Source organism: Salvelinus namaycush, chromosome 27 (genome assembly GCF_016432855.1).
Source record: "Salvelinus namaycush isolate Seneca chromosome 27, SaNama_1.0, whole genome shotgun sequence".
NCBI classification, from domain to species: domain Eukaryota; kingdom Metazoa; phylum Chordata; class Actinopteri; order Salmoniformes; family Salmonidae; genus Salvelinus; species Salvelinus namaycush.
Window position 1 is genome coordinate 4,475,209 of NC_052333.1, and position 12,838 is coordinate 4,488,046.

At 41.2% G+C, this 12,838-nt stretch overlaps 1 protein-coding gene across 1 annotated transcript; it reads right to left on the reverse strand.

Moving 5' to 3' along the window:
- Positions 1-2,009: 2,009 nt before the first annotated feature.
- LOC120022664 (endothelin-1-like) lies at positions 2,010-8,860 on the reverse strand. The gene is made up of 5 exons (XM_038966648.1): positions 8,654-8,860; positions 8,038-8,197; positions 7,781-7,930; positions 7,204-7,374; positions 2,010-3,259 (listed from the first exon to the last, which is right to left on the reverse strand). Exons 1-5 carry the CDS (start codon positions 8,712-8,714, stop codon positions 3,139-3,141), a joined length of 663 nt encoding a protein of 220 aa, XP_038822576.1. The 5' UTR covers positions 8,715-8,860; the 3' UTR covers positions 2,010-3,138.
- Positions 8,861-12,838: the final 3,978 nt, after the last annotated feature.

Sequence of the window (12,838 nt, forward strand, 5' to 3'; positions counted from 1 at the left end):
CTGGGTGCTGTGGATGTTGATTAAGGCAGTTACCCACTGCTCCCTGGGTGCTGTGGATGTTGATTAAGGCAGTTACCCCACTGCTCCCTTGGTGCTGTGGATGTTGATTAAGGCAGTTACCCCACTGCTCCCTGGGTGCTGTGGATGTTGATTAAGGCAGTTACCCCACTGCTCCCTGGGTGCTGTGGATGTTGATTAAGGCAGTTACCCCACTGCTCCTTGGGTGCTGTGGATGTTGATTAAGGCAGTTACCCCACTGCTCCCTGGGTGCTGTGGATGTTGATTAAGGCAGTTACCCCACTTCTCCCTGGGTGCTGTGGATGTTGATTAAGGCACATCCCAAATGGGTTAGATGCAGAAGATGCATTCTGTTGTACTACTGACTTCCAATCAATTGAATTTACCACAGGTGGACTCCAATCAAGTTTTAGAAACATCTCAAGGATGATCAATGGAAACAGGATACACCTGAGCTTAATTTCAAGTCCCATAGCAAAGGGTCTGAATATCTATGTAAATAAGGGTATTTTCCGTTTTTCTGTTTTTATACCTTTTCAAACAATGTCTAAGAACCTGTTTATAGGGTATTGGGGTACTGTGATGAGGGAAAAAATGATTTCATCCATTTTAGAATAAGGTGTAAAACAAACTGTGGGGAAAGTGAAGGGGTCTGAATACTTTCAGAATGCTCTGTATGTCTCAACAGAACCTCAGAGAGTGCAGGGAAGGTGGGTCTCTAAGGCGAGGGCTGCTGTTAGAGAATCGCTTCAGATTGACTCAGGCCGGTTGATGTGTGAATTTTGAGTCACTTGTCGTATCAGAGAAAGCAAGAAAGCAAAGTCAGAGAAAGCAAAGTTTGAGTATTCCTATCTTGATCGAAATGGAGAGAGGAAAGCACCTCTGACTACCAGAAATTATGGAGTAAGTTAAGCAACATGTAACTTTTGTCCCACTTTTCACACAAAAGATTCTCCCTTGCAGCTGTTTGACAAATTACAGAGTTTGCATTTGTTTGACACAATGATGGAAGGGTTGAGGTTAACCTTATTATTCATATCACACTTTGGTAATCTTCCACACAATCACTTTTTAGTCGACACAGCACTTTCTCATTATCTCAGGTCTCCAACAGTCTGTCTGTGTCCCAAATGGCACAGTATTCCCTTTATAGTGGAAAGGGCGCTGGTCAAAAGTAGTGCACTATTTAGAGAGTAGGGTGCCATTTGGGACGTACCCTGAGGCTCAAAGGACTTCTGTTCATTCCTGTTATTTATGGATCGCATTATTCAAGGCTGTATTCCAAATTGCACCCTATTCCCTATATAGTGCACTACTTTTGACCAAGGCCCTGTCAAAAGTAGTGCACTACATAGGGAATACGGTGGCATTTGGGATGTACAGTAGTCTTCAAAGACTGCCTGTGGTTTGCACTACCTGGGTATTTTGTGTACAGTAGAGGTGAGCGGTGAAGGGGAGTTCATTTTAAAACAGGTTGGTGAAGACAGATCCCATTCCCACTGCTGCCGCTTCTCTATGTTCCTCCGTGATTCAGAAATAAACAGAGAGACTAGGTGAAAGGTCAGCGATCTGAGATCAGTGGTTGTGAAGGGTTATTCGGGAATCTAATTTGATTACAAACCACTTTGACCCATGTCTACAACATATCTACAGCATATCTACAGCAGCTATTCAGATCAATACAAATGTTTGATATCTGCTGTACTTTTTACGTTATTCACTTTGTTGTCGTCTTTTTTCACTCCATCCGTTAACGTGGGATTGGTCAAGATTCTGAGGCTCTCCATTGTGACATCATCACTTCCAACTGTCATTTTTGAGCTGAAATCATGAAACTTTTGATGCAAATAATTCCACTTAGACACTTTGTGTTTTTGTGTGTAAACAAATTGCCCTTCGGGGACAATAAAGATCTATCAATAATAAATTAATTGAATTGAAGTGAGTTGAGATATAATGTTTGTGAGTGTGTAACAGACAGATAGGTAAAGTCATTTTAAATAAGTGTGACAATTTATTTCCCTAAGTTTTGCCAAAACTATCTTGGCGACAAAATTATTTCACAGAAATGACATACAACATATTATCATATCATGGGCCAATATGACTATAAATGAATGCAATAAATAAAACATAGGGATAGAACCGTGTGCATTAAATATATAGTGATGAATTATTATACAATGTGTATTAAATATATAGTGATTCATTATTATACAACGTGTATTAAATATATAGTGATTAATTATCCTACAGTGTGTATTAAATATATAGTGATTAATTATTATACAATGTGTATAGAGAAATCTCAGACAAACATAGACAGAAATCAATATTAGCAGAAAACTCACAAGTTCTAATGAATCATTTGGAAAGGTGAGGTCTGTCAAAGGTGGGAAATCTCAGTCAAACTATGACATCACCTGGAATCAATCTGTTGAGTTACTTATGCCAGGCCATAGAGTCAATTCAATAAGTCTATGAGATTGTGATCTTCTTGGAATCCAACATTTTCTTGAAGAGAGCAGACACAAGAGATTTTGGACAGGCTAGCAGCAACAGTGCTTCTGATGCTGTTGTGTGAAGTAGCCCGGGTCTCTCAAATCCAGTGACAGTCAAAGGAATGTAGAGATTCAAGATTCAGTCATTCAAGTCATCGGATATGATCTGAAGTTCTGTTTGAGAGTTGCAGCTGAAGTCCAAAGGGGTGTGTCCACAGACAGTACATGGGAGGACCATCAAGTGTCCATCCTTGTCTTTAGGATGTGGTGTCAATAAAGTTGACACCCGTTCCTCTGATTTCTCCTGCATGTATCTCCGACCGTCTGCATCTCTCTGATGAAGAGGGACACGTTCAGTGGAGAGACTGGACGCGGCACCCACCAGCACAGTCATTCATCCCCTTTCATGACGTACACCATTGAGCCAACATGGGGGTCCAGTGGCAGGCTTCCTGTGGAGTATCCAATGCATCTCCAGGGACCACAGCATATGAGTCCCCAATGGCAGGTGGATAGAAAGAGATGGATGAATCTCTACCCTCTGTGAGTGTGACAGAGTATGTGGACATCTCCCACAAGGTGCACCTGTGTATCCTCATCTCTCTCCTCATCTCTCTTCTCATCTCCCTTCTCTCGGCTTGTGTCGTTGTTTCACCATCCACTTCTCCAGCAGCAGGCAAGCTTTCACTGTGGCCCTTAGAGCTGAGGGGCCAACTGCTTTGTGGTCTCTGTGTTTCACCCTGGAGAAAAAGAGGAGAGACCTGTTACACACCAATGATCAGACTCAAACAACTTTATTTATCCTCTCAGGGGCTAATATTAATTAAGTGCAATTCAGGTGATGTTGATTGTGATTTGCATTGATGTCAATCAGTTGTCAACATCCTAACTTACCTGTCATAGCGCCTGCAGTCAAACAGACATGCTCAGCAATTTACCTTATAGGTTTCCATGTTATTAATGTGTCTAACAGAGCAGACTGATAGGGGTTATGTTTATAACAGAGCAGACTGACAGGGGTTATGTTTCTAACAGAGCAGACTAACAGGGGTTATGTTTATAACAGAGCAGACTGACAAGGGTTATGTTTCTAACAGAGCAGACTGACAGGGGTTATGTTTATAACAGAGCAGACTGACAGGGGTTATGTTTATAACAGAGCAGACTGATAGGGGTTATGTTTATAACAGCAGACTGACAGGGGTTATGTTTATAACAGCAGACTGACAGGGGTTATGTTTATAACAAAGCAGACTGATAGGGGTTATGTTTATAACAGCAGACTGACAGGGGTTATGTTTATAACAGAGCAGACTGACAGGGGTTATGTTTATAACAGAGCAGACTGACAGAGGTTATGTTTATAACAGAGCAGACTGACAGGGGTTATGTTTATAACAGAGCAGACTGACAGGGGTTATGTTTATAACAGAGCAGACTGATAGGGGTTATGTTTATAACAGAGCAGACTGATAGGGGTTATGTTTATAACAGCAGACTGACAGGGGTTATGTTTCTAACAGAGCAGACTGACAGGGGTTATGTTTATAACAAAGCAGACTGACAGGGGTTATGTTTATAACAGCAGACTGACAGGGGTTATGTTTCTAACAGAGCAGACTGACAGGGGTTAGGTTTCTAACAGAGCAGACTGACAGGGGTTATGTTTATAACAGAGCAGACTGACAGGGGTTATGTTTATAACAGAGCAGACTGACAGGGGTTATGTTTCTAACAGAGCAGACTGACAGGGGTTATGTTTCTAACAGAGCAGACTGACAAGGGTTATGTTTCTAACAGAGCAGACTGACAGGGGTTATGTTTATAACAAAGCAGACTGACAGGGGTTATGTTTATAACAGCAGACTGACAGGGGTTATGTTTCTAACAGAGCAGACTGACAGGGGTTAGGTTTCTAACAGAGCAGACTGACAGGGGTTAGGTTTCTAACAGAGCAGACTGACAGGGGTTATGTTTATAACAGAGCAGACTGACAGGGGTTATGTTTATAACAGAGCAGACTGACAGGGGTTATGTTTCTAACAGAGCAGACTGACTTGGGTTATGTTTCTAACAGAGCAGACTGACAAGGGTTATGTTTCTAACAGAGCAGACTGACAGGGGTTATGTTTTTAACAGAGCAGACTGACAGGGGTTATGTTTCTAACAGAGCAGACTGACAGGGGTTATGTTTCTAACAGAGCAGACTGACAGGGGTTATGTTTCTAACAGAGCAGACTGACAAGGGTTATGTTTCTAACAGAGCAGACTGACAGGGGTTATGTTTTTAACAGAGCAGACTGACAGGGGTTATGTTTCTAACAGAGCAGACTGACAGGGGTTATGTTTATAACAGAGCAGACTGACAGGGGTTATGTTTCTAACAGAGCAGACTGACAGGGGTTATGTTTATAACAGAGCAGACTGATAGGGGTTATGTTTATAACAGAGCAGACTGATAGGGGTTATGTTTATAACAGCAGACTGACAGGGGTTATGTTTCTAACAGAGCAGACTGACAGGGGTTATGTTTATAACAAAGCAGACTGACAGGGGTTATGTTTATAACAGCAGACTGACAGGGGTTATGTTTCTAACAGAGCAGACTGACAGGGGTTAGGTTTCTAACAGAGCAGACTGACAGGGGTTATGTTTATAACAGAGCAGACTGACAGGGGTTATGTTTATAACAGAGCAGACTGACAGGGGTTATGTTTCTAACAGAGCAGACTGACAGGGGTTATGTTTCTAACAGAGCAGACTGACAAGGGTTATGTTTCTAACAGAGCAGACTGACAGGGGTTATGTTTATAACAAAGCAGACTGACAGGGGTTATGTTTATAACAGCAGACTGACAGGGGTTATGTTTCTAACAGAGCAGACTGACAGGGGTTAGGTTTCTAACAGAGCAGACTGACAGGGGTTAGGTTTCTAACAGAGCAGACTGACAGGGGTTATGTTTATAACAGAGCAGACTGACAGGGGTTATGTTTATAACAGAGCAGACTGACAGGGGTTATGTTTCTAACAGAGCAGACTGACTTGGGTTATGTTTCTAACAGAGCAGACTGACAAGGGTTATGTTTCTAACAGAGCAGACTGACAGGGGTTATGTTTTTAACAGAGCAGACTGACAGGGGTTATGTTTCTAACAGAGCAGACTGACAGGGGTTATGTTTCTAACAGAGCAGACTGACAGGGGTTATGTTTCTAACAGAGCAGACTGACAAGGGTTATGTTTCTAACAGAGCAGACTGACAGGGGTTATGTTTTTAACAGAGCAGACTGACAGGGGTTATGTTTCTAACAGAGCAGACTGACAGGGGTTATGTTTATAACAGAACAGACTGACAGGGGTTATGTTTCTAACAGAGCAGACTGACAGGGGTTATGTTTCTAACAGAGCAGACTGACAGGGGTTATGTTTCTAACAGAGCAGACTGACAGGGGTTATGTTTATAACAGAGCAGACTGACAGGGGTTATGTTTATAACAGAGCAGACTGACAGGGGTTATGTTTCTAACAGAGCAGACTGACAGGGGTTATGTTTCTAACAGAGCAGACTGACAAGGGTTATGTTTCTAACAGAGCAGACTGACAGGGGTTATGTTTATAACAAAGCAGACTGACAGGGGTTATGTTTATAACAGCAGACTGACAGGGGTTATGTTTCTAACAGAGCAGACTGACAGGGGTTAGGTTTCTAACAGAGCAGACTGACAGGGGTTAGGTTTCTAACAGAGCAGACTGACAGGGGTTATGTTTCTAACAGAGCAGACTGACAGGGGTTATGTTTATAACAGAACAGACTGACAGGGGTTATGTTTCTAACAGAGCAGACTGACAGGGGTTATGTTTCTAACAGAGCAGACTGACAGGGGTTATGTTTCTAACAGAGCAGACTGACAGGGGTTATGTTTATAACAGAGCAGACTGACAGGGGTTATGTTTCTAACAGAGCAGACTGACAGGGGTTATGTTTCTAACAGAGCAGACTGACAGGGGTTATGTTTATAACAGCAGACTGACAGGGGTTATGTTTATAACAGAGCAGACTGACAGGGGTTATGTTTCTAACAGAGCAGACTGACAGGGGTTATGTTTATAACAGCAGACTGACAGGGGTTATGTTTATAACAGAGCAGACTGACAGGGGTTATGTTTATAACAGAGCAGACTGATAGGGGTTATGTTTATAACAGCAGACTGACAGGGGTTATGTTTCTAACAGAGCAGACTGACAGGGGTTATGTTTATAACAGAGCAGACTGAGAGGGGTTATGTTTCTAACAGAGCAGACTGACAGGGGTTATGTTTCTAACAGAGCAGACTGACAGGGGTTATGTTTATAACAGAGCAGACTGACAGGGGTTATGTTTCTAACAGAGCAGACTGACAGGGGTTATGTTTATAACAGAGCAGACTGACAGGGGTTATGTTTCTAACAGAGCAGACTGACAGGGGTTATGTTTATAAAAGAGCAGACTGGGAGCATTAGGTTTCTAAACAGATGATAGTGAAAGGAGATGTGACAGCCACTTCTGCAATGGGCTGATACATGTCCTGGTAGTCTGAGTCTGGGTGTGTAAATTCCATATCACATCTCCCACATAAAGAAATGATACCAAGAAGATGTTTGTTTCTTTGTTTATTTTCAGTCTAAGCAGAGTGGTTTCTCTTACCTTTTAATCCTAGACGTTTTGGCTGCCAGCTTGTGTTTGCACTGCCGCCTCCCAGCATACTCAATAAGGGCGGGACGGATCACAGTGTCTGGCACTGGACGGATCACGGTGTCTGACGCAGGACGGATCACGGTGTCTGGCGCAGGACGGATCACTCCTGCTGCCCCGTATCTAAAGAAAGAAAGAGCGAACGTGTACAATACATGAGCATTGAGTCGACTTCCATGAATCCTTATGGTTTCGCAACATTTAAGGGAGAAAATAACACGACGACGTGTAAACTTGTTCACACAGGTTACGGTGATTTGCTTTGTTGGCAGCAGCTCAAATGAGAATCGAACTGAATAGACCATCAAGATAAATAGAGACGTATATTTGAAATAATGCTACCATACACAAAATGTGATGTATTTATCATAATGTGTACCGGCTACAATGTTGCAACATCCACGTTGCAGTAATGGAATGAAACAAGCGCAATTACCCCCAAATAGCAGGCTAATGCCATTATGCAAATAGGTTCTGACAAGTTAGAACTAAATAAAGTGGTGTGCTAATATTTTGCAACGTGTTATACCTGAGGTGATTTTCCAGCTGACAGAAGCTTATGCACGTGCCGTCATCTTCACTGACGCACTGACATCGAGGGTCCTGTTGGGAGACCTCGGGATCCTTAATTGCGCGCTTCTTTCTAGATGCGTTGCCCAGTCCGTAGGAAACCACGCGCCTAAATACATGAACGAAATCATTAGCCAACTGTAACCAAGCCAGCCAGTTACATTACATAGAATTAATAGAATAGAATCGATAGAATCGTTTGGAAAAGTGACGTACTCAGGCGTGTTGACCCATATGATGTCCAGATGACAGAAGTAAACACACTCCTTGTCCAGGAACGTTGCGCAGGAGCATCGCTTGTTCCTGATGTGGCGCACTGGCACCGGGGTGGCTGTGGTGGCTACCGCTGTTTCTTTTCCCGCAGGGGCAGATGAAACTGTGAAGGAGAAAGTATCATGGCATGTTAATTATAACCAATATTGAATCTTTGACAGAAATTGTCATATGTATCTAATGTTATGACGGGATACTTGGAATGTCAATGGCTTGCCGCAGTAACCTAGCCACCGGTTTGCACAGTCAAATGCCTAAAACGCAGTGCTTATTAGGTTTGACAACCTAATCCTTTTCTTCATAATGTTCATACATATAATATTATAACAATATCACAACAATGAATAATCAAAGAGGTTACTTATATGACTTCACGGGGGATTAGAGTATTTAGGATGAATATTTATTGTTATATTATTATATTGTTCATTATCTAATATTATATTATTATACTTGCACTGATTTGACCGTTTATGTTGAAAAAAATACGGAAACACACATGTATAGCCTATTCAAGAGTTAGTCTAACAAAACATGAGTCTCTTTTGCAAGATCTTACCTGTATGTACAATTCCAGAGTACATAATTGACAACACGGAGAAAAGTATTCTTAAATCCATCTTGATATTTCTTTAGTCCAGAAAGAATAACCTTTTCACAAAATTGAATATTCCTTGGTCAAGGAAAAAGTTCCAAAAAGCGACACAGTGGCAACTGCGTACGTTTGGATACAAGTTATCTCGTTAAGAAGGAGCGCAAAAGCATACCACTTGCACTGTTCTGTCAGTGGATCCACATGTCTGCCTTCTGTACTTTATATACTAAGCACTCACCTCCCCCCCCCCCCCCCCCCCCTCTCCCCTTCAGTCGCGTGTAAACAAGTTGGTCCTTTGGCTTATTCGTAGACAATGCTGTTTGTTAATATTCACCGACAAGCAACGTGCAAACCAAGATAAGAACTTAGAAATTCCTCGATTCCGAGGGAGGGATGGAGACGCCGGTGGGCGTGCGGCGGCGCAAGCCAAGTTCTGAATAGGGAACAGAAGAGGTACATGCGGTGCCGGGACACTAGATGGAGACAAAGTATCAATAGATGAGCTTGACATCGCCAAAGTCCTCTAGAGATTCTCTATAATTATTTTAAATGTTAACCACAGACGTTAGGTTCTGCTTGACTTGACAATAATGAGTATATATATATATATATATATATATATATATATATATATATATATATATATATATATCATTCAATAGACATATGATAGACATATGATAGATATATTTATTTGTGATTAACCGAATAAATCGAACTAAAGTATATCTTGAAGACATCCAACATCAAGGGAATATGTCATTGCAACTAGAACCAACTCGATGCAATTTACTTGAGTTAGTCCTACAGTGGACTATTACGCAGGCATTGCGGACTACATTATGGTTATGGTACTCTAAATGTTACCTATGATGGATGCTTTAGCCAGAATGGCGCAGAGTGCATTTTCCCTCGGGCCAAACTAAAGATGGTACCCTGTACATAAAGAGACAGCCAAGTTATCGTTACTCATTGTGTATTTATTCCTTGTGTTATTATTTTTATATTATTTATGTTTTATTCTCTCTGCATTGTTGGTAAGGGCCCCTAAGTAAGCATTTCACTGTTGGTCTACACCAGTGGTGTAAAGTACTTAAACATACTTTAAAGTACTACTTAAGTCGTTTTTGGGGGGGTATCTGTACTTTACTTTACTATTTTTACTAGACTACATTACATACACACTACATACTTTTTACTCCGTACATTTTCCTTGACACCCAAAAGTTACATTTTGAATGCTTAGCAGGACAGGAAAATGGTCTAATTCACGCACTTATCAAGAGAACATCCCTGGTCATCACTACTGCCTCTGATCTGGTCGACTCACTAAACACAAATGCCTCCTTTGTAAAGGATGTCTGAGTCTTTAAGTGTGCCCCTGCCTATCTGTAAATATTTTTTTTAAAACATGAAAATCATGCCGTTTGGTTTGCTTAATATAAGAAATGTGAATTGATTTATACATTTTCTTTTACTTTGATACTTAAGTATATTTTAGCAATTACATTTACTTTTGATACTTAAGTATATTTAAAACCAAATACTTTTAGACTTTTACTCAAGTAGTATATTACTGGGGGACTTTCACTCTTACATGAGTAATTTTCTTTTAAGGTATCTTTACTTTTACTCAAGTAGTATTTTACTGGGGGACTTTCACTCTTACTTGAGTCATTTTCTTTTAAGGTATCTTTACTTTTACTCAAGTAGTATTTTACTGGGGGACTTTCACTCTTACTTGAGTCATTTTCTTTTAAGGTATCTTTACTTTTACTCAAGTAGTATTTTACTGGGGGACTTTCCCTCTTACTTGAGTCATTTTCTTTTAAGGTATCTTTACTTTTACTCAAGTAGGACAGAGGCCAATACTTTTTCCACCACTGCTCTACACATATTGTTTACGAAGCATGTGACAAATACATTTGATTTGATGGTGTGAAAAGGTAGAGACCCTGTCACTCAGCTTGGAGGCTATATTGCCGCTCGTTACATAATGGAAAACATTGTTGATGACATCCCCCATGTACTTTATCCCGGTTTTATTCTTCATTTTTTAAATGTAACTTTTATTTTACTAGGCAAGTCATTTAAGAACAACGTCTTATTTACAATGACCTACCCCGGACCAATTGTTCACCGCCCTATGGGACTCCCAATCACGGCCAGACATGATGCAGCCTGGATTTGAACCAGGGGACTTCGAACCAGGGAGTGCAGTGACACCTCTTACACTGAGATGCAGTACCTTAGACCTCTGCGCCACTCGGAAGGTTTACTATCATAAAGGTTAGCATATTTGCAATGAACCAAACTGTTTTTGCATGTTATTTTGAGTGTGACATTGAAGGGATAGTTCACCCAAAATTCAAAATACTGGTTTGAAGACCCGAGCCGAAAAGATGAAAAATCTGTCGATGTGTCCTTGAGAAAGGCACTCAACCCTAATCTGTATTCCATCTGTTGTCCAGGTATGACAGTAACCCATTCTTTGGTTTTGTTTACCTGGCTACTGTTTAAAATGTTAACTTTTTAACATTTGTGGCACAAATCCAATGCAAGTCAATTAGCATTTCCGTGCTTCATATTCAAATCATCTATAAGTAACATCATTGAATACATTTTTTGATACTTTAGGATGAGTTGGACATGCTAATATGCTAATATACAGTGCATTCAGAAAATATTCAGACCCCTTGACATTTTCCAAATTTTCCAGCCTTATTCTAAAATTGATTACATTGTTTTTTACCCCTCATCAATCTACATACAATATACCATAATGACAAAGCAAAAACAGTTTTTATAAATTTTTGCAAATTTATAAAAAAAATTCAAACTGAAATATCACATTTACATAAGTATTCAGACCCTTTACTCAGTACTTTGTTGTAGCACCTTTGACAGTGATTACAGTCTTCTTGGGTATGACACTACAAGCTTGGCACACCTGTATTTGGGGAGTTTCTCCCATTCTTCTCTGCAGATCCTCTCAAGCTCTGTCAGGTTGGATGGTTCGATCGAGTTCAAGACCGGGCTCTGGCTGGGCCACTCAAGGACATTCAGAGACTTGTCCCGAAGCCACTCCTGCGTTGTCTTGGCTGTGTGCTTACTGTCGTTGTCCTGTTGGAAGGTGAACCTTCACCCCAGTCTGAGGTCCTGAGCGCTCTGGAGCAGGTTTTCATCAAGGATCTTTCTGTACATTGCTCTGTTCATCTTTCCCTCGATCCTGACTAGTCTCCCAGTCCCTGCCGCTGAAAAACATCCCCACAGCATGATGCTGCATCCACCATTCACCATAGGGATGGTGCCAGGTTTCCTCCAGATATAAAGCTTGTAGAAACATCTCAAGGATGTTCAATGGAAACAGGATGCACCTGAGCTCAATTTCGAGTCTCATAGCAAAGGTTTTTTATTTTTAATACATTTTCAAAAATTTCTAAAAACCTGTTTTCGCTTTGTCATTATTGGGTATTGTGTGTAGATTGATGAGGGGAAAAACGTATTTAATACATATTAGAATAAGGCTGTAACGTAACAAAATGTTGAAAAAGTCAAGGGGTCTGAATACTTTCCAAATGCACTGTAGATACCATTGACTTGCATTGGATTTGTGCCACAAATGTTAAAACGTTAGACTACAAATAGTGCTGTTGTAGGGGAGACCAGGGATGGTTTAGATTTTTTTTGTCAATTTCTCAGAGATTGTTTGAGCTTCTACATTCAAAATGTGACAGGAACAACTTCTCTTCTGTCTGCTATAACTTGGTATAGGTATTATCTCTTTACATCCAACAGACAAGGTGTGACTTTGTCTCAAATGTTACAATTTACCCCACCTCCTGGGTCAGTTGTAACAGGGCTTGGGGTGAAATGTTACCCCACCTCCTGGGTCAGTTGGAACAGGGCTTGGGGTGAAATGTTACCCCACCTCCTGGGTCAGTTGTAACAGGGCTTGGGGTGAAATGTTACCCCACCTCCTGGGTCAGTTGGAACAGGGCTTGGGGTGAAATGTGACCCCACCTCCTGGGTCAGTTGTAACAGGGCTTGGGGTGAAATGTTACCCCACCTCCTGGGTCAGTTGTAACAGGGCTTGGGGTGAAATGTTACCCCACCTCCTGGGTCAGTTGTAACAGGGCTTGGGGTGAA